At 42.7% G+C, this 24,983-nt stretch overlaps 1 protein-coding gene across 5 annotated transcripts in view; it reads right to left on the reverse strand.

Annotated features, from left to right (window-relative positions):
- Positions 1-3,171: 3,171 nt before the first annotated feature.
- Positions 3,172-24,983, reverse strand: part of FAM107B (family with sequence similarity 107 member B) — a 204,771-nt gene continuing 182,959 nt past the window's right edge. For all 5 annotated transcript variants that reach the window (XM_090041835.1, XM_090041839.1, XM_090041838.1 and 2 more), the window contains 3 exons: positions 16,525-16,708; positions 9,237-9,390; positions 3,172-6,486 (listed from right to left, as the gene is read on the reverse strand). In XM_090041835.1, the coding sequence (XP_089897961.1) occupies positions 6,370-6,486; positions 9,237-9,390; positions 16,525-16,708 (455 nt within the window). In that variant the 3' untranslated portion in view covers positions 3,172-6,369. The remainder of the gene's footprint in view (positions 6,487-9,236; positions 9,391-16,524; positions 16,709-24,983) is intronic.

Consider the following 24,983-nt stretch of genomic DNA (forward strand, 5'->3'; position numbering starts at 1 on the left):
TCAGTCCTGACTCCGAGATCCCTCTCTGCCTCTGTGCTGCCGAGAGGGGCAGCCCCTAACCTATAACCATAATGCTGGTTCCCTCTCCCCAGGTGCAGCACCCTGCACTTGTCCTTGTTGAACCGCATCCTGTTCAGATCCACCCACTTCTCCAACCTATCCAGGTCTGCCTGGATGCGGTCCCTGCCTGCCGGTGTATTCACTTTACCCCACAGCTTGGTGTCATCAGTGAACTTGAGCAGGGTGCTCTCCACACCCTCGTCCAGGCCGCTAATGAAAATGTTGAACAGCACCGGCCCAAGGACCGAGCCCTGGGGGACTCCGCTGCCCACACCCTCCCAGGTCGACATCGACCCATCTACCACCACCCTCTGGGTGCGCCCTTGGAGCCATGATAGATATCAAGGACAAAATACGTTTTCTAAGGCCAGATATTTTGATGAGCCAGGTTCCTGCCCTCAGCTAGTACAGAAAGTACAGAAAAGGGGCTTGGTTGAACTGCAACATTGAAATCTAAGATGGCCTACATAATAACATGCTCCTCAGAGCAGTCCTTGACACTGTTTGACACTTAGTCTTGTTCCCATTCATGTCAATGTGGAAAACTCCCATCGATTTCAATGGAGCAGGATGAAGCCCATAAATATGCTAGGGGAAATCACAGAGCCTTCCTCACTATCATTCACATACAGGCACTACAGCCTTGAAATATGCAGGTCATTCTTGGTAATCTTATTCCTAAAGGGCTTATTCTATACTCTTTGTGTTACTTTCCTCGCAAAACCATCCTCAGCCTAAAGTGATGCCAAAAGTTTGGCAGGGAGGCCATGGTCTAGGCCCAGTGGTTTGAGCCTAGGACAGAGTCCAGACCACCATTTTCTTTTATAAAACCTCTGAGACGCATCTTCTCTGTTGTCACAGCTTTCCATTTCCATCAGTCAAAGGATTTCATGCCACTCACCAGAATATTTTAAGACTTGAGTGTGTCAGATGAGAGGCTATTAAAGTGCAACAAATTTAAAGCAAAAACCTGCATTAGGTTGTATTTTCATGTTCCCAGATCTCAACCCTTTGCGCACACACACATTTGCCAGCCTTTCCATGTTCTCATAAAGGGAATCTTGCCTTTGAGGTTCCCCACCAGTAAGAGACTTTGGGGAGGTGCATGCAACAACTCCTTCACCCCTTGTACTCTCGACTGACATTGTTGCTACTCCTTACAATATCCACTGCTAACACTGGCAAATGGTTAGGGATTTTTGCCCAGCTCCAAGGAAGCAATGGTAAAAGCGCAGCCAAATCTGTAGTATGTTTGCCAGCTCTCAGACACAGCTCTCACTGGCAGTGAAACTGACAGCTGCTAATCAATTTCACAGGTGACTGCAGCCGTGAAATTGTCAAGTTTCTACTGTCCATTGTGCGTAAGGGACATTTAGACATTAGCCCAGTGAGTTCCTTAAAAGCAATGCAGACAGTACTGATTTCAACGGTTTAATAGTTGCATTGCTGTAGCTGCTTACTCTCCACCCCAGGCCAGAAATCATTATGTCAGCCACATGGGTGCAAGCAATTTTAAATCACAAACTAAAATCTAGGGCTGGTCCAACTTTAGCGGTAGCCAAAGCCTCTCTCCACAAAGTACATCATGTTCAAATGAATGTAAGAGCAAAGCAAAACAGAAACTTCCTCCCTGTAGTGAATGTACAGAAGATAGGTACGTGCAAAGCCATCTGACACGATGCATTATTAGCATGATGCAATCCAAATTTGTATGAAGAAAGTGCATCATTTTGGTTTGCTTTGTTTTTATTGGAATCGCGACAAAAACAGAACAAACACCCGCTTCCCTTTATTTTATTTGTTCTGAAAACTGGAATCAAAGGATAATTTGAACCACGTTTTGCATAAGTTTGGGGTGGAGTGTGCTGGGGGACAGCACAGGGCCACATTTCTGACAGGTTCTGTATTAACACCCCATTGCCTCTTACCTTCCCCCACCAATCTGACAGCTCCTGGAGCAGCTCCAGTGTTTCCACTCCAGCAACACTGCCAGGATCCATTCCCCACGCTGAGTACTTTCTGAAGGAAGAAGCATTTCCTGACATCTGCTCTGATTTCACTGCTCTTCCCCTCCCCCTTCCACTCGACCCACTTCTTTTTGTCTCTTTTCCTCTCTGTACCTGACTGGGCTAGTATCAGTGCTCAGGTCAACATTGTCATTGTCATCAAGAATTCAGAATAGGAGGGGAGGTTTGGGGCCCACTCACTTACCCATACCTCCTTTTCCCCATTTCTCCCTGTGTTTTTTCCGGTCTGCCTCAACATATCATCATCTTGTTCTCAGACGACTGAATCTTGCAGTTGCTAAGCATTCTGAGGCCAATCCAGCAAATCATTTGAGCGCATGCTTAAATTTAAACACCTGAATAATCCCATTTGCTACGTTTAAGTGTTTTTCTGACTTCAGAGCATCTTTGCAGGACTAAACCCAGGACCACTCTCATTTCTTATTCCTAGGGTAACCGTAAATCCTGATTCGACCAGATTACTCCCGGATTTCATAAGTTGGTCCTGGCTGGTTGGTGAAAATTAAAACGGAGTCCCAGAATCACAGGGGTGCAGGCTGCAGTCTGGCAGGGAGATGGAGCAACAGTTCCTTAAAAATAATATGGTCACCCTACTTACTCCTCTCACTGCTTTTTCTATTGGGCAAAATGTATCCGTGGTAGAACCTCCCTGATCTCCGGACTGAATTTTATCCAGTTGGCGCTAAGAAGGGTAGCAAACCTGAATGTGATAGTTTCTAGGAATTATTTAATCTCATTAAAATTTTCCCTAACATTTCCCCTCCACACACTGGCAATAGCTAAACAGCTTTGCATTCCTTTTCTTTCTCAAATTGCTTCTCCATATTCTGTCCATATCTTAAATGACTTCCATTGAAAATAGGATGCAAAATGATTGCAAGATTTAGCTGCACCTGCTAACCTGATATGCTCATAATTTAGCACATATAAATACGGCTGCCATTCAAAGCAACCAAGTCATTATGACCTTGAAATTCCTCCCTGCCAAAAAAAAGAGAAAATATAATATTTAAATAAACTTGGAAAACTTTGAGCCCAGCTCAGAAACTCCATTTCAGCAGGTGATAACAGACACAGTTGCCTATTCCAAGCACATAGTAGATTTTATTAAGCTTAACTTTGGTTCTAAGTATTCCACCCTCATTTTTCATCATACCTTTAAAAACCATTATACAAGAGCAAATACAAAAAAATATTAAATTATGAAAACAAATCCATTAAGGCTCCCTTTTTTATATTTATATATATTTATATATGTACACTCAAAGGAGGAGATATATCAACAGGAGATTAAAGCCAGCTTTAGGAGCTAGAAACAAAACCCTACATTTACTATCCTAGTATCAAAAAGTAAAGGGTTAAAAAGAGTCTTGCCCTATTGGAGGCAAAAGTGGTAAAAGTTTAAATCAATGGAACACTTGGAGGATTGCTTAAAATTCCAAAAAACTAAGGGCCAAATTAGGAATCCCTTACTCAGAAGGGCAAACTGCCCTCCACACAAGCACCCCATTGGAAAACAATGGCACTTCTGGTGTGACTAAGTGGTCACCCATCTATGGGCCGCACATTCTAGCCCAATGCTGGACCCTGATTTTAATGACCGATTTTTGCCTTTCGAAACACCATCAAATAGACTTTGGGATTCCTTGGCAAAGAATTCTACGGTGTCCTAGCACACGCATCGACGATCTACTAGTATTTAATCTAGCAAGAGAGAATTTGAATTAAAAAGAAAGCCTACTTCACACTTTATGTACAAGGGAGTTTTCAAGCCTTCTGTGAAAGAAAAACTCTACCCTGAATCACAAGCCAATAAGAAGAGAAAGTGGAAAAGATCCATCTTGCATTTGCCACAATCACCTAATCCAAAAATCACTGAAATTAAAGATCTTCCCATTGACTTCCCTGTATTTTGGGTTTAGACCCCGATTTCTTTTATTCCAGTGGCTACGAGTAGCAGGGCTGTCTCACACATGGAAAGGCAGTGGTAAAGCCTATATTCCTTCCGAGAAAACAAGTTGATCAGGCAAGATGGGTGTTTTTTCCCCTCTTGCTGAAGACCTGCCTGTTGAACACGACAGCAGCTGCAGAGCGGAGTTCAGCAGACATGAAGAAGGTCGTGAGGAGGCAGGGATTGGGTGGCTAAATATCAAGGTAGGATTTCTAAGGGAGCATTTTTCACAGTCCTGTCTTGTAGGATGCAGCACATAAAACAAGAGTGTAGCGCTGTCTTGACAGAAGACAAGCAGCCAAGTCACTTGATCAGCGTGAGCATCTGAACAATGGGCTGACCAACAGGAAGACGACTTCCTTCCCAAGGAAGTACAGAAGGAAAGAAGCTGAAGTGGTTAGAATTTTGTTTTGCAGGAAAACAGCATGGAAGATCCTTATATTTGGCCTTTGCCTCTTGTATGACCATAAAGGGAACAATTTTGTAAGCCCTTTTAGCATTCAGTCTTCTGAACATGAGCTGTGCTGTAAATCTAGTCAACGGTAGTATGTGTGTCACAATTTAATTTTAATTTACCTCTAAATTTGATTGTGTCCTATAAGAAATACCTAGATCTTAACGACATGACAGATGCACCCAGAAAGCATAGCTAAGTTGGAGCATTATGCCCCTCCTGCTAAACTGAAGTTGTATTTAATTTCTAGGATGCAGAAGGGAAAGCAAAAGAGAAAAATACAATAAAACTTCTTATGCAGAAACGCACACACTTCATATTATCAGAACGTGTTCTCAAACAGCGAGCTCAGGTGTAAGCACAAGCTAGGATGTATTTCTGTTTAGCAACTGATGGCAAAAACTACAGCCAGATTGTCACTGGTGTGATGAGCATTTCTCTCTAGTTTCTAAGGCCTTCAAGACACGTGCACCCATTTACCTCAGCTTAGGACCTGAGCCTACATGAGCCATCATCTGTTCCGCATGCCCAACTCCAGGATGCCCTGGAAAAAAACAGTAGTCATAAACACAAAGGGTCAAATTCTGTCATTCTTCATCAAACAAAGTAGAGCCTTATTCAAGAGCCAGTTCAAGGGACTACTTGCCCGAGGATGACAGAATCCAGCCCTAAAACTCAGTGGTAATGCGAGTCCCTCATTTCACGAGGCAAAGGAAAGATGAGGTAAATCAGGTCTATTTCATAAAGCAAAATTAAGAAAGGTTCCTCATTTCAGTAGCAATTTAACTCTCCCTCCGTAGCAGGTCTGGGTCGCCATCCCTGTTCTGGTCAATGGGAGTTCACAGGTAGAATCACTCCCCTAGCTCAATGGGCCTGTGGTCAGTCGCACCAAGTGAGATTACAGGTCCTGACCAACCCAGTAATACTGAGTTTGGATCTTGGGGTTCACAGCACAGAAAGAAAACCCACATCAACAAAATGGGCAGGATTTCAAAATATAACAACTAAAGTGAGGGCTGGTTTCCTGTAGGAGCTGGGAAAATCAAGGTGGACAGGTGGAGCTGCACAGGCCTGTCCAGTGCAATTCCTCTGTGGAAGATAAAGGAGTGTCTGATGGTAGAAAGGAAACAAAAAAAAAAAAATCAGATTTTGACCTGCCCAAGTGGGGAAATGATCTGATTTGGTCTCTCAAGGACCAAATTCTAGATGTGCCTCCGGAGGTGAAATTTGGCTGAAAACATTTCTAGCTGCTCAGGGCTGCTGAACGGCAAGCATTCCCATCTCCCCACACCAATTTCCTCTGTTGTAACAGATAACCAAGGTGCTCAGGTATGATTAAACTACACCACTTCCTCTCTGGATTTAAACACCTATTAAAATTAAGTGCATGAATCCACACTTCCCAACCAGACTTGACCCAGACCAAAGGGACAGACGGTGAGAAGTTTACTGCACAGCCAAACTCCATAAAATACTAGCAGAGGATTTTTTTTTCCTTAAAAAAAAAAAAAAAAAAAAAAAAGAGCAAAATATAACTTTGATGTCTTCATTAAACTGGGATTAGAAGAAACCAAGCAGTGCAACATTCAAGGGGTTTATCTAGGGCCCCTGGTTTCTTTTAAGTCTCCAATTAAGCACTTCAGATGTCCACAACCCTGAACTGACAACAGGCTGCTTCCATTTGTCTCAGGTCTGTGTTTGGCGAATTCAGTCATTTTATGTTGCAGTCTTAATCCATACACGTTCCAGAAATTCAAAATTCATCCTCAGCAAATGTCACCTGGATGCTGTTTTATCCTCTCTACTGTGAGCAAATTTGAGACAATTTCTCTCTGCAGCCACCACTGGAACGCTGGCAGTCTTAGCCGGTGCTTGCTCTAGGAGTCTGGGGCTTCTGTTGTTTCTTGGACCGTCCTCCTTAAATTGCCTTTCACTTTTACAAATTCAGGTGCGTTTTCCTGCTCTTCCTGTATCTTCTGCTTCTCAAGTTCCAGCTTAAAAGAGATTTGCATATAAAAATAAAATGAAATGAAATGATCACGTTGCAGGGCAAAACTACAGAAGGAAGCTTATTTTCGAAGATTCAGGTATGGCAGAGGGTACATTAAATATTTCCCTTGCCTTTCCCCCCTCCTCCACCCCACAAAAAGGTGAAGAGGCTTTAATCAAGAGTACTGGATTACATTTGTTTTCCATTTCACTCCAAACCCATCTCTCTTCAAAGCTCTGTTAGAATTGGGAACACTTTTGGTACATAGGGCAAACTGCTTGTCTGATGAGGCAAAGAGGTTTGGGAACAAATTCTCATTGCGATCTTTAGTTAAAAAAAGATAACCTCTCCTCTTCTGCTCCGCTCCTGGATTGCCAATCCTGTCCCCTGAGAGAACACAGGTGACCAGGCTCTGATCCATGGAGGTAAGTGCCTCACCTGAGGTATCTTTTGCCTATCCTGAATGCCCTCGATTCCATTAGTACCCATTCCTTGAACTTTTACATCTCAGAGTTCCTGCCTCTATGTGGAATCATCCAAAAATGGTAGGACATGAAGTTATTCACTGCAGCCATGCACTGGCAAAGAAGACTGGCTGCTTTATGCACCATTTGGAAGACTAGCAGCCCTACAACTTGACAGGAAACCTAGGAGCCGACAAGCCGGAAGAAGCATATCTTTGTAAAATGAATGGTAAATGCAATCCTGAAAGCAATGTTTCATTTGAATACACCAAGGTCTCCCTGCTGATTAACAGGGATTGTATAGCACCTACCTGAACAGGCTCTCCCTCCTCCTGGCTCTGTGACAAGGGACAAATCTTATTAAGATAAAGAATTGCTATGCTCTGCAATGAATCATGGTGTCAGGCCTGCCTACAGAGCTCCCAGAGTTGCAGCACTATTTGTTATGGGAAGGGCTTTTTTCTCTGGCAAACAAGGTTTTCATTTCTGAATCTGAACTTGAGCCAGCCAAGGGCATTTCAGGGATCTACCAAGCAAAGGCTGAGCTCCAGATAAACAGAATCCACCTCCTTCTGCAAAGACAGCACTTACCCGTTAATGCATATCAATTTTAGGCTTGAAATGTAATTAGTTAATTAATATTTAATTAGAATATTAGCCAACTTAACTGGATTTTTATTAAGGTGGATCTTATTGTTCTTCAAACTTTTTTTATTCAAATGGATTCTTTTTAAAAATGAGAAGTGATGCTTTCAAGGACTGGGTCTTCTGTCTGTGGGCACTTTAGATGCTCACCTACTGCAGAGACAACGCACCTTGACAGAGACAGAGGCTGGCAGCTGTCCCTCTGCAGAGCAGTGCATCTAACCCCAGCGGATAGGGGGAAAGCACCTTCTTCCCAGCTCTGCAAGTGAAGTGACTTTTTAAAAATATTTTTTTTAAAGAGGCCTGGTGATAGATTTATAATCCACAAGGGACCTTTTTAAATCACCCAGTCTGACCAGATGCATAACACAGGGCAAAGAACCCCCCTTCCTCATAATTGGTACATCAAGCCCAACCCTTAAAATAGAATTGATTATAGCATTTCTTACTGAAACATATTCCATCTTAAAGACACTGAGGGATGGAGGATCCACCCCCATTCTAGCAGGTAATTATAAGTTACTTTTAGTTATTATTAATAGCTGGTACCTCTTCTATATTGTCAGCTTCCAAGTACTGGCTCTCATTAAGCCTTTTTCTACTAGGCTTACTAACCACCTACAGTCAGAAGTCTCATCTCTGTGTAGGTACCTCGTCCTGCATAAAACTGTCACTAGACTGAACTGCTTTTGTTTCTTAATCTAGGGGCATGTTTCCCAGCTCTCGAATTATTCTTACAGAAATATTCTGAACCTTTCTGAAGTGTGAATACCAGAATTAGGCACATTTCCCAGCAGTGCTCACAGTTACGTTGTGTACAGAGAAAATACACCTGCCTGACATTTTCTGGGCTATAGCCACATTTGTGCTCTTAGCTCCAGTGTTGCACTGGGACTTGTGTCCAATATCTTCTCTGCTATGACCAAAAAGTATGTGGGGACTGTTTCCCAGAAACCAATCAGGTACATGTCACCTATGTACTTTGCTCTGAGATGTATGAACTTGTATCTGGCTGTGTTAGGATGTACCAAACAACAACTAGCTTCAACAGTTCTTTAATGGAGAGTGAAGAAAGATGTGAAGAGGGTAGAGCCACAGACCAAGATTCAGAAATCTGGGTTCAATTCCATCCTCAGCAGAAATCTGGGTTCAATTCCATCCTCAGCTATGGTAGCCCAACTAGCTTGCTAATTCTTGCTGGCACAGCAGTGCTGCTTGGAAATGTGACTTTGCTTAGATGCTAAGCTCTTAATATAGCTGCCATTACAAGAGTGTGCACACTAGTATTTCATTTACTGAACCAGCCTAACCTACAGCACCAAAAGAACTGTGACTGTAGCTGTGTCTGCACTACAAGGGTTTTGCCCAAAGAGTTACACCAGTAAAACACTCCTAGTGCAGATATGGCCTTTATCTGCCACGTACCTCAATTCACTAACCTGTTAAATGAAGATAACACTTTTGTATCTCATGATGATGCTGAAAGAACATGGTCCATTCAGAATTGAAAGGGGTTCAGAGACAACATGTAGATACCTGCACAGAAGGTACTTCCAACTACCCTAGCAAACCCAGCCTATTCTTCTCTCCAGCAGTGAGTTTCTTCACCAAGTTCTAGTCCTCCTAGCACCATTTCCCTGCTCACCTGCTCCAGCTTCTGCTGTCGTTTCAGTAGCTCTATTTCCAGGTCTGATTTCTTCTTTTGTGCTTCCTCTTCCTTCTGCTGCTTAATCACTTGATCTCGTTTTCTCTTCTCCATCACCTTTTGCAGCTCTGGTTTATTCTGAGGTGCAAGACCCCTTTGAAAAGAGAGAGAGAGAAGCAGAGTTTTTAAATGAGCTACATTCTCTTACAAGCATAAGCAGGTTTCCCAAAGTACTCTCTACAAAGGGTAACAATCAGTTATCTAAGAACAAAAGGGAGATTTAAGAGTATTAATGCAGCACTGCACAGAAGTACACCAAAAACCCAGATCCACATCAGAATTGGGGAGCCCTACTACAGGTGAAATTTCCCAGTAAAAACAAGAACAGAGCTGGGCACACAACCTGGAAGCCCACCACGCCATCTTCCTGTTTTAAGTAATAGACTACACAGACCTGATTCATCGAGGTCTGCACATGTTGCTGAATCTACAGAAGTTTGCATGAATGGAGTTGGGAAATTGTTCTCAGCTGGACTCCTGCCACATTACTCCTGGGGGTTGTGAGCAGCTGGGTATTTTACAGGTGACTGGCTGCAACATTCAAGAGGCGAATCATTTTTGCTGAAAATATTGACAGCTGCCATGCTAACCTCAAAGAGTAGAAATCCTCAACTACAATTGTGATGGCCCTAGAGCTCAGACTAGCAAATTCCCAATGAGAAGCTTAAAATCTTGCTGGGAGGGTGAGCGTTTCACCCCCTACAAGGTCCCCTCTGGTATACAACTTATTTCTTTCAAGTCTGTGCTTACTGGGGAAGGTAGATTATTTAGCACTTTTCCATTATTTTCACTACCTTTCATCTTGGTCACCCTAGGAATTTTCCTAAATATTGCCAGGATAAAGAATAAACCCGTGAGGAGATTTCCAGATTAATTTAGAGACTGGCATTTGCTATATTATATTACTAGTAAAGGCGAAGTATACAGGTCTGAATTCTATTGCCATTATTACCATCTTTTCTTCTTTCAAAACATGCAATACTGTCAAGTGCTTTTAATTTCAATTTTAAGAAAGCACGCTTTTTCCCTTCCCATACATGATGGATCTCCATAGCAGCCTAATTCTTCTACATTATGCCAACATGATAGCACTGCACAATGATGTATTAAGATGACATTTTACCATTACATCTATGAATTACTGTATGTATTATGCAATACTCAAATCTTTGCACATTACACCCACCGCCAGCAAAATTAAATATTTAGCAACATTAAATGCTTCTCACTATATTTCTCATAATATATCTCATGTCCTGAATGGGACAGACCTTACAAGATTTATTTAATATTTCATTATGTTTCATGCCATTTTGAATTTATATTTGCACTGCATAAAAATGAGAGGCATTAAAATGGGAAGATTAGAAGCACTCATTTTTTACTATTATGGGGAATTGAGCGTGCTGTGGGCCAAACCTATAAAGCCTTCCAAGTCAGTGGTAATGAGTCAAGTTGGTCAGAAAACAGATGCAATTTATAAAAGTAGCATAACTTGTTCTTATTTAACATTCAGTAATATGACACTTGGAGCAATGTGTAATCTAAAAATAGATTAGGAGTACAACAGGAAGGGCAGCTGGCAGCAGAGGAAGATATAAAGAGGCTCTTCAGTTTGTTTCACATTGATTTGGTAAGACTAGTACCCACCTCTAAGGCATTCTTCCACCCAAAGCCATTGGGCACCCTAGAGGTTGCCAGGTTATTTAAGCACTGCCCAGCACTCGGCATTAACAGTCACAGGAGCACCATCTACTGTACACTATGGTAGCAGGAGAACCTGCCCTCACTTAAGGTGCATTAACTATAATGAGCCAAAACCACAATATAGACAGTGCAATCTGTATTTTAAACACGAGTTAGCTGATAGGAGTCAACCTTAAATGCCCCTTTGGCTGACACTTACCAGCAAACACATGTTAATAGAGAAAAAGAGCATACACCAGAGGATGCATTGCCTTAACCTTTGGACTAGCTGTGGGAGTTAGCTGCTACTATTTCCAGGGAGCAGTTTATTTCCACTATGCATTCAAATGACCGTACATACATAGGGCAGTGGAGAATCAGGCTGGGTATGCATTTGTCTATACCTGGAAGATGGAGAATGCTGACTGAGCCCAACCAAAGCACAGTCTTTTCTCTAATGTAGATGCATAATTCTCATTCAGCTGCTCAATGCCTGGGCTCAAGGGAGCCCACCTTATTTCACAGATTTCATAGACATTAGGGCTGGAAGGGACCTCAGGAGATCATCGAGTCCAGCCCCCTGCCCAAAGGGCAGGAAGTCAGCTGGGGTCATAGGATCCCAGCAAGATAAGCATCCAATGTATGGCTACAGATGACAGAATCCTTGAGTGCTTTAAAAGATGGGAGAGATGCGACGTTCAGGAACTGCACCAGATGTTATATTGCTATAGGAGCCTCTACAGGCTCCTCCTATACCAAACTAAGAGAGCTATATCACTGTAACTAACCCTGAATGAATAAATGAAAGAGTGCTAAAAAGGTGACTACCTGCACTGCTACAGAAGTACATAAAAATGTTGGTTACACAGCAAAAGCGTTATACTGTGATTCAACACTGACGGAAATGTTAAGTCTGTCCATGCTCTGCATGCCTTCATTAGCATAAAGTGGTGTGTTAATTAACACGTTAAACATCTAGTATGGGCAAGGCAATTTGTATTACAACATGTTGGCTGGTCAACCCTGTGTGCTTGGATGGATCATGAGTCTGATGATTGCAATACTAAGACTCAAAAATATTAGAGACTCAAACAGAGAAGATTAACAATCTTTCTACAGACACTTTCTGTTGGCAAAACTCTGCATCAAAAGGAGTATTTTACTTCCGTGCAAGTGAGTAAGAATCTAAAATTAAATACTCTTGCTAATCAAAATGACAATAAAAGAAGCATGGATACAGGGGGCAGCCCGATTCTTCTGTATAATAGGATATTCTTCTAAAAGAAAAAGAAAAACTAAAGTACTTTATGCTCATATAAACCTTAAAGGAAAAAATAAAGATTTAATGCAGCTACCTGTACTTTACAAGATCAGCACTAACAAAACTGCAAGTGTCTTTCAATGCTTTTAAACTGCTTGGTGCTAGGAGTTGGACTTCGATGTTTAATCCCATTAGCAAAAAATAGGGCACGCACACACACAAGCAACCCCTGAAAGTGTGAACTTTTTCTGATCTACTTGGCAGTCGGTGTAATGTGTCCATTTCATTGCCACCGGAGAAGTATACCACATAAATGATTCATTCAGAGTTATGTATCTAAAGCTAGCATTTGTGGGGATTTCACTATTAGAAATGCAGACAGACCCTTTTCCTTCCACCTCTACCCCCGGCCCCGACCCCAAATCCTACAGCCCCAGAGACAAAGTGGAGGAACCTGCAGGGTCGGGCACAAAGACTCCGATACAGAAACCCGGTTAGTCTGAAAATGCCATGATGCTCTTTCTCCTGTATCTCTCCGTAGGGAAGTTTCTCAAATCAGTCTAATGAAGCCTGCTGGGCTGCTGATCATACATTTTAACCACTAATTAATTCTGGACTATTATTCCCCGCTTTAATTCTCTTTGTTTTTTCCTCTTACCTCCGAAATAACAACATTTGAGGCAATCATCATAGAGCTGGCACCGTTGCAACCATTCTGCAGGGTGAGGAGACATTACTACAAACTCCGTTACTATGGTGATCAATGCCAAATACATTGTGCATTGGTAGAACATTTATTTTACTTTTTTAGACTATCTAAAAGGCTCAGGGAGGATAAGATAGATGGGGGGAGAAAGATGCAAATAAGGAGTCCAGGAAAGAAGAGAAAGGAGCAAAGACAATACAATCCAGTCTTCTTCCCAGAACAGGTCCCTCTATTTTGTTGTCTCTTTCCAGCTCTTTGCAATAAATGAATGTGGAGTTACAAAATCCTCCATTCGCATGGAAGGAAAAAGATTCCAACTAGCACTCATTAAAATGTCCAGATCCTGACAGGCGAATAAACATTTTCATTAAAAGCTTATGTCATACTGCCCACTGTGCTCTTTTTGCTATGAAAAGGCCAGTCTGTGATATACATGTATAACTGTTACAAGGAAATCCAAATACAGTACATTTTAAAAGTCTATACTGGACAAACTTCAGGGGTATTGTAACTCTAAATTAATTAAGGAATACCCTGGAAGATGCTGAAAAAGTATTGAGCATTTGGAAAATAATTAAATCAATCAATTTGATGTACTGGAAAACCCAGTACGCTCTGCTGTAAAATGCCTGAGGTTACCTTCATGCCCAGATACACGGGTTTGAATAGCTGCGCTCTACAAATAAAATAACTCTTCAAAATAGGAAATAGTTGCATTATCCAAGTTTAAAATTCTATATCTATAGATTTTCAGATACTTAAAAACCACCAAACTTTAGTATTTGTCTTCCCTGATTTTGAGGATAACTTTCTAATTTTAGAAAAACTCTGTCTTCCAGCCATAGCCAATCAGGTTATTTACTCATTTCAAACCCAAATGAGGAGAAGGCAGTCAAAAGCTGAAGGCAGTCAAATGATTTTAGTGTTTATGGCTTTCCTCCAAAGCCTAGATAACACTTTAAAAAATTCTTGGGATAAAGAAGATTTTTGACTCAGGATCTGGCTGTGATGCACAAAATAATCTGAAGTAGCAGAACATTAAAAATCTAAGGCAGCCACAATGATTGACTTCAGGCTACAAGTTATGGTACCAGAGTAGTCCCATCATTTAAAATGATTAACTTGCATCCAGTCCAGGTGCTTTGGAGTCTATATAGCCAGGAACTTCACTGAAGCAAAAAGAAAATAAAAAAAGGATGGTTCAGTGATAATCTTAACCATCTTCACCTTCATGAATCGATGAGAGCACACATCTCATACAGATACAAAGCAAACCTTTCGACTCTCCCATGGAGTCAGGTCCGCCTTCCACAAACCCTTATTGGTGCATGCAACTCTTATTCACCCGACTAGCCCTACTGAAAAAGTCACAACATAACTCACATGACCATCCGTTTCAAAATCAGGTCTATATTTATATACTGGAAGGATTTCCCTTTTCTTGTAAATGCTCAAACCCACAGTGTGCTTGTGAAGCAAGTAATCACAGAAACCATAGAGAAGTAGTCTAGTCCAACGCCTTGCCTGAAGCAAGATCATCCCTATCCAAACCATCCCATAAATACCATAATCTAAACTCAAAAACTGCTGTCAACCCCGACCCAGCACAAGATAACAACCTAACCTGCCCCAAGTAAAGCAGGGGAACCATAGCAGCCAACGTTCTGCTTCAATAAAAAGGGTGTTAATATACTCTCAAGGGATCCCAGGTGCTACGCCTCTGCTACAGAAGACGGAAACCCCCACAGTCTGTACCAATCAAAGCACCATGCGGTAAAATTCCTTCCTAACCCCCAAAATAGCAATTGGTCTGAATCTGAATGGAAAGGCAAGACCCTCCAGCCAGGAACCTCCAGCTTTGATCTCAGCAGGAGCATTGGGACACCCAAGTCAAAATCCCCAGCTTCGGCTATAGCCAACATCCAATTCCTCTGAGGAAGGCTTAAAAAAGCCCTGACACAGCAGAAAAGGGGGGCATGGGAAACCAGCAAAACACACATGCCTGGGAAATGCCCATAGTAGGACATATGCATGGCTATGCCTAGATCATCCCTGACCAGTGGCTGTCCAACCTCTCTTTTAACATCTTCAGTGATGGAGAGGCTACAACTTCCTAGGTATCTATGCTACTGCCACACTTCTAACAGTGAAGAAGTTTTTCCTGATATCAATCCTACACCTACTTTCCTGCAACTTCAAGACACTGGTCAGCAACTAACTCATCATTTCTATTTAGAAGACGCAAAACCTGGAGTTAAATGGCTTATTCAAGGCCAAAGCTAGTCCGTAAGGAATGCGTAGACCCAAGTGATGGAACTTAAATCATGGATCTTGCTAATATATTAAAAAAGAAGCCACTTTTAGGTTGGAAATGCAAATTAAATCTTACTTGGATAGGATAAGAAAGTAATGTTATACCCTACACTAAAAGGTAATAGTGTCAGGGTTCAATTTACTAACATTTTTAAGGTGAAAATTCATACAACTAATATGGCTACTGTTGATCAAGTCCTGAGACCACTAAAATCTATAGTATCAGGCTCCATCACAGCTCTTCAAATGGTACATAAAGTACTGGGCTGTCTCTCAGGTCCCAGAATGAAACTTGTACAATGTATAGAAATGTACAGGCATCAAAAGAGCCTAATGTCAAATATATACTAAACTACCCTGTAAAGAAGGCTAATAAGAAACTTCCTTTTGTGACATCTTTGTTTTAAAGGTGTCCCTGTAATCTAGGGTCAGGCTGGGGCAGGGCAAAAAAAAAAAAAAAGCATTTTGTTTTGACACTGTGTTTGATCCATCTATCTAATCCCAGATAGATCCTGGGCAGGGTGTGTGTATGTGTATATAATTTAGAAGTTATATATCCAACTACTAACTTCTAAATTGACATGTATATCTATCAGATACACCCCTCTTCCAACATACGTTACATGCTGGTGAGTGAGAAAAAAAAATGAAGAATTTCTTCTTTAAAAAGAGACCTAACCTAAGTGTTGCCTATTTCTGCAGAAATGCCCTGGTCCATCAGATTTTTGTAGCTTCACAGTATGCTCACCATTGTTTTTTCCTGTGTTCTTTGATTAGCTATGAGACAGCTGTTGAAGAACTGAAGGTAGGCTCCAGACTCAACATCCCACTGAGATAAATGCGGCAGTGATTGTCCTCAGTGGTTTGCAGACTGCATCCATTTACATACATTCAGTTCAGATTTTAAAAGATCATCTAAAATGCTTTTGGGGAAAGGAGCTATCGCTGACTCTGTTTTTACAACAACTGTCATAACAGAGTCCAACCTGCATGAGGCCTATATGTGGTATTGCAATATGCCTATAAATGGTAATAATTAAGGTTTTTCGAAATAAGAACCAAAAGGGTTAGATACTGCAGCACCAGATGCAGCTGTCAAAAACAAAAAAAAACAGATCAACTCCATCCAACCCAGCTATAAATACTGGGATTTTAAATATCACAAAAGCTCTATTAGCATTTTGGGCAACATGAGGTTTTGGCTGAGAACCACAAGTTCAGCTGCCACACACACACACAAGGTCATTTATTCACTTTTTTACCTTTTCTGGTTCATGAGCAGCTCTCTGTGCAGGTCCTGATGGTTCCGGGATGATTTCACAGGATTGATTAACTTCTGAGGTCTAATTAATTCAGGATTGTCATCTTCTATGTAGTCAGGTTCAGCCATGATTGTTCTTGGAATAAGGTATAGATCTTTGGGTTCAGTGTCCTCACCTGAGCTATCTGCAAAACACAAGAAATCATCCTGGTAAAAATACATTAACGGCCTTTTTAATGACTGGGGGGGGGGAGAATAGAAAAAGAAAAAGGCTGTGGTGTACATATAGCTACCATGTTATGTTGGTATTTAAATGCTCGTATTACACATTTATAAATAAAATTGACAATGGGTACATAAGTTGGGCCAAGGAGCAAATTACAGCAGCTTCTTATACTTTGCGAAAAGAGCATTACTGGGGAGGGAAAAGGGAAGAGAAGTAGAAAGCCACAAACCAAACACTTTTTCGCCTCAAAAGGTTTTCACGCTGTGAACTTTGATACTGGATTATTTTAGGTATCACATTTTATAGACTTCTGTATTGAGGACCCAACTCAGCAAAGCAACAAAGCACTTAGCTGAAGTTTGCTACATGAATAGTCCTATTGATTTTCAACGGATTACACATACCCTTTCCTGGTTCAGAGCTCAGAGCAGGCATTTCAAGATAGTGAGGTATCAGAAATATTTGAAACAAACAGCAATATTAAATAATGAGTGGCATCCACTCCTGGGAAGCTCACTGTAAGAACAACAGGAGAATAGTAGTTCATTTAGATTAAGAGTCCAATAGTACACGCAGGGCTTTGCAACAGAAGCACATGTTTTTTCAACAATACAATCAGCATTTTTTTAAGAATTCATTTAATTTGGAAAATACGCCCCAAAACCTACAAATGAAAATCTGCTTCTGGATCACAGTTGAATTCCAAATAGAATATTCTAAGTTTTGATTGGAAATTTTTAAGCTTCATGCCATATTATTCACTCTGTGTAAACAAACATAGCTCTGTTCACTTGGAGCCAATAAAACTACAGTGGATTCATACCATGCAAACTTGACTCAAAGTTACAAAAAGTTTAGCATTGTCATACGTAATCACAACATTAAAATAAGGACTTTTCTTTAATCTTAAGGTAGTGAGTGAGCTCCAACTCTGAAATAATTTGAACGTGACTTTCAATACTTCATGACCTTTAGCAGTGTCGGTCACAGGACACACAATTCCTGCATTTCAAATGAAACACCTTGGGCCAAGTGTTCTGTTCTTGTTACAACCACAGATCCCTGCTGGGGGAATCTGGCAACAAAATACTTGCACGAGAGAGTGAACAACTGATTTTAAGAACTAAAATCTCAAAGCGCACAGCAGTTTCAGAGAGACACTGATTTAACATTATATACATAAAAAAATACAGCCCTTGGTCTGGCTTGCTTTGTTGAAGAGCCGAACGCTACAGATTTTTTTCATATAGAACTAGTAAGAAGTGGCAAGACTCACCACCTTTTTCTGGAAGAACAGCTGAATCTCTCCCTTTAACCAAGGCACAATGTGATCTCCTTTATTCTACTACTCAATATGGTTACCATAAAACTGTATCAGTTTCTCCCTGGTTAATTATTGATCTGGGATGATTTGTGTATTTATGTTGGAGGGTTCAGCGCTTGGGTCAACATCTGCTCTACGGGCCTTATTTGAAGTCCATGGGAATCAATGAAAGAATTCCTAGTAACGAATGAACTGAAAGTGGAGTCACAGTTTTAGTGCCAAGATTATTTTGGATTTGTACCTGCGTAGACGCATCTGAATTAGGCTCTTTGGACACTTTTACACATGCTCTGGGGGTGGGGGTGCTGCAATGTCTCCTGTATCAGATGGCGAAGGTGCTTGAAAATGGCAGCGGGGGGTACTTGAACTAAAGCTCATTTGACAAGCTTTAGTTGGAGCGCCCCACCATTTTTAAGCGCAGCGACACCGATACATGAGACACAGGAGGCTGCTGGAGCATGGCAATTGCCACAGTCCTGCAGACTTGATTGAGTCTGCTCCAACACACTGGAATTCGTGTTTCCGAGTAGCCTCTGTGCTTGTGTATAAGCGCTCTTTTTCCACCCCCTTGAATAACTTACATCTAGATCACAGAGCTAATTCCACTCCATGCATTTCATGCATCACCTGTTGGATTTAGTGGGAGTAACCATCCCTGCACAAGTAGAAGAGTAATGGCTTTAGACTCAGCTCATCAAGGCAGGGGTGGGTAGGCATGTGCGTATGTTCGCATATGTGTACAGCATTCAAATCTATAGCTTCCCAACACTGGCTGGGACCTTTCTGTGTTAACTTGAGTAATATAATAAAACTATAGTAATTGCAGTAGTGCAAAACCTGGCTATGGCTCCACACCTGTGAAAAATCCTTTATTGATATAAATCACACTATACAGCATAGGGTGGTGAAAGCAAGCAATAAGGCAGAAGTCCTCAACTTCAGGAGGGCCGACTTCAATGAACTAAGAAGATTAGTAGGAGAGGCATTGGGGTCTCGGAGCTTCAATGAGGTGGGAGTCCAAGATGGGCAGATGTTCCTCAAGAAGACAATCCTCCAAGCTCAAAGGGATTCAGTCCCAATGCACGCCAAGGGGAGCAGGAGTGCTAAAAAATCCCCATGGTTCAGCAATGGCATCCAGTGATGCTTGAGGGCAAAAAAAGAAGGCATACAAACAGTGGAAGCAAGGGGCCATCACCAAGGAGGTTTACATCTCCATTGCTTGCGATCGCAGGGAAGCTGTTAGGAAGGCCAAGGCAGAGATGGAGCTAGGGCTAGCGACTAGAATTAGGGATAACAAAAAGTCCTTTCAAAGTCCTTACACAGGGAGTAAGGCGGCGGCACCGGGTAATGTGGGGCCCCTACAGGACAGGCTTGGCAATCTGGTGATTGCAGCAAATGAATGAACTACAGACCCCCAAACAAGGGGAGGAGCTGGACTGGGAATTTTCAGGCCAGCTTGCAGAGGCACTTAAGGCAAGGGATGTAGTTCTCATGGGTGATTTAAATTACCTGGACATCTGCTGGGAGGAACAGTCAGCCAGGTCGGACCGTTCCAGGAGGTTCCTGGCCAAGATACAGGACCTCCACTTAATTCAGGAGGTGCACAGTCCCATCAGAGGAAATGCCCTGTTGGACCTGGTCCTGGCCACAGGCAATGACCTGGTAAGGGGCCTCCAGGTCCTTGACCACCTGGGTGATAGCAATCATTGCTTGCTGGAATTCACCATCCAGAGTTGAGATTAGTGGGAGAGGCGCTGGGGTTCGAGGGAAGGGGAACTCAGTGCCCAAGATGAGTGGTCGTTCCTTAAGGAGATGATACTCAGGGCCCAAGGGGTGACCTTCCCAACAAGAAGCAAGGGGGGCAAGAATGCCCAAAAACCCCCTGGCTCACCAATGACGTCCAGGAATGCCTGACTGCCAAAAAGGCGCCGTACACCCGGTGGAAGGGAGGTGCTATCTTCAAAGAGGGGTATACCTCCTCTGCTCAGGCCTGTAGTGGGGCTGTCAGGAAAGCTAAGGTGGACATAGAGCTGGGACTAGCGTCCAAGATCAAAAGAAAATAAAAAGTCCTTTTTCAAATATATAGGGAGGATGAAGAAGGCACTGGGAAACGTGGGGTCCCTGCAAGTTATGCTGGGCAACCTGGTGGTTGCGCCAGAGGAGAAAGCAGACCTCTTTAACCAATTCTTCATTCACCTCTGTTTTCTTGTGCAGGGACCAGGACTTCCCCACCGTGATGCAAGACGGACTCAAGGGGAATGCCTCCAGACCTCAGGTTGGGGAGGACCGGGTTAGAGAGCTTCTGGAGGGGCTAGACTTGTTCAAATCAGCGGGTCCAGATGCTCTTCACCCCAGGGTGTTGAGGGAGCTAGCAGGGGTTATTGCAGGGCCCTTGGCATGGCTTTACGAGCACTAGTGGTGCTCTCGTCAGGTGCCAGATGATTGGAAGATAGCCAACACTCCACCTCTAAAAAAGGGAGGAGGGAGGACCCGGGCAACTATAGGCCCATCAGTCTTACCTCAATCCTAGAGAAATTCTTTGAGAAGATCATCAAGGAGCACATCTGCGATGGGCCAGTTTCAGGGATGATGCTTAAGGGCAACCAGCACAGTTTCATTAGGGGCAGGTCATGTCAGACCAACCTGATTGCCTTTAATGATCAGGTCACAAAAGCATTGGATGCAGGTGTTGCCATGGATGTAGTCTTTCTGGACTTCAGCAAGGCCTTTGACACCGTCTCCCACCCCATCCTCATTAAAAAATTGGGAGACTGTGGCATTGATGCCTACACAGTCAGTTGGACTGCAGATTGGCTGAAGGGTCATACTCAGAGGGTGGTGATGGATGAGTCATATTTGACCTGGGGTGAAGGGGGCAGTGGAGTCCCCCAGGGCTTGGTCCTTGGGCCCGCACTGTTCAATTTCTTTATCAGCGATTTGGACAACAGGGTAAAAAGCACTCTGTTTAAATTTGCTGATGGTACCAAAATTTGGGTTGAGGTGAGCATGCTAGTAGGGAGGGAAAGACTGCTGCAAGACCTGGCAGGGGGGTCAGACTTGAAAATCTACAAGGTCCCTTCCAACCCGACTTCTATGATTCTAGGATGATTCTATGAAAAAGCTGACCTCTTTAACAAATTCTTTGCCTCCATATGCCTGAACAGGGACCGGGACATTTCCCCCACTAGGATTACAGATGGACCCAGGGGAGATACCGCCATGCCTAGGGTCAGGGATGAGCCAGTTAGGAAACTTTTGGAGGGGCTGGACATGTTTAAATCAGTAGGTCCAGATGCTCTTTACCCGAGGGTGCTGAAGGCATTGGTGGAGGTCATAGGGGGGCCCCTGTCACAGCTGTATGAGCGCTCATGGGGCTCTGGCCAGGTACCAGGGGATTGGAAAATGGCCAATGTGGTCCCCATTTACAAGGGGAGAAAGGAGGACCCCGGCAATTATAGGCCAGTCAGCTTTACCTCGGTCCTTGGAATGACCTTTAAGAAAATTAACAAGGAGCACATCTGCAAGGGCCCAGCAGGGGAGGCAATGCTCAGGGGCAACCAACATGGATTCAGCTAGATCCAGACAGGTTACAGGGGTGGGCGGATGAGAATAGGACGCAATTCAACGCAGACAAGTGCAAGATGCTGCATCTAGGGAGAAGGAACCAGCAACACACCTACAGGCTAGGGAACACCCCTCCCATCAAAACAGTGGCAAAAAGGGAACTTGGAGTCATTGTTGACTCCAGGATGAACATCAGCTGCCAATGCGATGAAACGGTCAGTAAGGCTAACCGCAACTTGTTGTACATCTACAGATGCATCACAAGTAGGTCCAGAAAGGTGATCCTTCTCCTCTATGCGGCATTGGTCGGGCTACAGTTCGAGTACTGAGTCCAGTTCTGCACACCGCACTTCAAGAGGGTCCAGAGGAGGGCCACTCACATGGTCAAGGGGCAATGGGTCAGGCCCTACCAAGAGAGGCTGAAGGGCCTGAATCTATTCAGCCTCCACAAGAGAAGACTGAGGGGAGATCCGGTGGCTGCTACAAACTTACCAGGGGGGACCAGCGGGAACTGGGGGAGGCTCTGTTCCCCCGGGCACCACCCGGAGTTACTAGGAATAACGGCCACAAATTGTTAGAGAGAAGGTTCAGGCTGGACATCAGGAAACATTACTTTACAGTTAGGGCTGCCAGGCTCTAGAATGGGCTCCCAAGGGAGGTGGTGCTCTCTCCTACCTTGGGGGTCTTCAAGAGGAGGCTGGATGGATATTTGGCTGGGGTGTTATTACCCCAGCACTTGTTCCTGCCCAGGGCAGGGGGTCGGACCTGATGAGCTGTTTAGATGTGTTCCGACCCTAAGAACTATGAAACACACAGTTAAAAGGCAACTCCCAATACATCAGTCATGCCAGCATTTTCTTACATGCTATGCCTAACAATTTATTACATCCCTACCATGATGATTAAATAAATAAGTCATGCTTCTCTTTGGAAGAACCATTCTATACATCCTACCTTCTGTTTATTTTCTATGAAAGCCGATCCTCCTTATCATAGCCCTTGAATAAGCTACAATACATAGCCTACATACTTCTTTTTAAAAGGACAGGACAACTTGCATTCTCGCAGTATTAAGCTGGCACAATTCAGATGGCCAAATCAAATGTTTACAGTTCAGGTTTATTATGGGTTGAAAGTAAATACATCATATATTTTAATAAGATGTTGTCAGTTATATTTTATTGATGGTAGCTGTCAGACTTGTAACAACACTTACAATACTATAATATGCTGCAAAGATAAACCAGCAACAAACCTAAAGCTACTTTAACAAATGACTACCATTTGCTTTGAGAGAGAGAGAGAAAATGAGACAACAGATACAGAATTACCTACAGCAGACTTCTCACAGCTGAGGGAGCATTAACATCGATGGAAACGTAACTCAAATAATTCATTTGGTCTTGGAATGTTTGCAAAAACATTCTGCAGAATGTAACTCCATTTGGGAAAGCATCAGTAAAAACCACTCAGTCATTTAAAAGGGCTCTCCTAATTCTAAAAACGTGCCTGGATATAGCTCTGTGTTGTTCTTCCATTCTCCTATTTCATTTTTAACGGCTTGTCCTCATTGTAGTATCTAACCCTTTGAGGTCAGAAGTTGAGGTTTTCTGCTGCAACATGAACTGTTGGCAACAGACTAGAGTTGATACTACTTGCTCAAGAGCTGGAAACCGTTCCATATTCTATCATGCCATGAGTTTTCCAGCTGGGATTTTTAAATGAGAAGGAGGAAGTGAGACGCCCAACTCCCACTGGTCTCTTTCAGAGATTCCATTCCATTCACGGAATCAGAGCTGGAAGGAACCTCAAGGGTTGTCTCGTCCAACTCCCTCCCCTAGATGCAACCCCCTACATAAATGCAAGTTTTATCCCTAAACCATTTCAGGAAGAGAGAAATCCACCCCCTTCTTCAGAGCCTTCTTCAAGAGAGGATTTCATAATGGATGGGATTCAAACCTCCACAGGGCATTGCCAGTGCATTTCTTGTCCATTGCCACAGCCACTTGGCAACTACTACCCAGACAGGTTACGTATCTTTACAAAACAAAACTTCAATCAGTTTGTGGACACAAACTTGCAGGTAAACCTATAGTTTCTGATGCAGGCAACTAATCAAGATAACAGCTATGCAATTCAAAGAGTTTTACAAACGGAAAGTACAGTAAATGTTTCACAGGTAAGAAACTGACAAATTGTTCCATGTGACACAAAAATTTAAGCAAGATGCAAATAAGCTACAAAGTGTTCCACATTCATTGTGGAACATTTTGTGGCTGGTTTGCCATTTTTATCATGTGACAAAAACAGATGAACATGGGGTATGCTGTAATTTATCACATGCTTAACAGGCTAAATGCATGATGAGGGTAGTGCTTTCCAGGGGCCAGAGACTTCTAAGAATTTGGCTTGTGTCACGTAAGCCAGAAGCTGGGAAGCTCAGAACAGAGCCACCGTCGTCACCCCTGGATAAAGTATACTTCCACCTTGAAAAATCCAGGAGACTGAGAAGAGAAAAAGCTCTTTCTACTCACAAAATGCAAAGTTAATCCATCAAAACACTTCTGATTCAAGTTACAATGTGTATGTACTGAGTGCTTTCATCAATAGTATTTAAACTAGTCATTAAATATACCCACTTATTTTGAAACATACCAGTGCTACTTATAAGCATCTTCTTTCTACTGCTTTTCAATCTAATATTCACTCTCCCTTCTACAATTAGTAAAAGCAAATTTTAGTAACTTTTCCAAAACAATTAATTTGCTTTGGCTATTCTTGGGTATAGCTTTCTGATTGTACTTTAGAGCTTTCTAGAATTCTTGGCAGCAATGAATGCATTTAAAATAACAACAAACTAAAATTTACTTTGGTTTTTCTCGTGTGTTTTGGTTTAAAGACATTAAGTTACCAGAACCACTATTTTACAAGCAAGCGAGAGGCTCCTCTAAAGCAGGGTGGCCAACCTGCAGCACATGGGCCAGAAGTGGCATGGGCAACCCGTGTGTGGGGCATGGCAGATCAGGAAGTGGACGGACAGCAAAATGGCAGATAAGGTCTAGATGAGGCAGGAAGCACAGTGTGGGCAGCAGAAAGCAGAGCAGCAGTTGGGATAGCAGAGTGGCATGCAGGAAAGCTGCAGGGACAATTTGTGGCATGCCTGCCAAAAAAAGTTTGGCCCTCACCGCTCTAAAGCATTTGTTGTTAGTTGTATGTAATATATTAAGAGCATACAGTTCACTGGTCTACTGGTACTTGGCAGCAATGAAAGCATTTGAATAAAAAGAAACAAACTAGGATTTACTACTATTTTTCTTGTGGGTTGTGGTTCAAAGAAATATTTAAC

The sequence above is a fragment of the Crocodylus siamensis genome, chromosome 4, assembly GCF_052110815.1.
Source record: "Crocodylus siamensis isolate JL-2025a chromosome 4, ASM5211081v1, whole genome shotgun sequence".
Classification (NCBI taxonomy): Eukaryota; Metazoa; Chordata; order Crocodylia; family Crocodylidae; genus Crocodylus; species Crocodylus siamensis.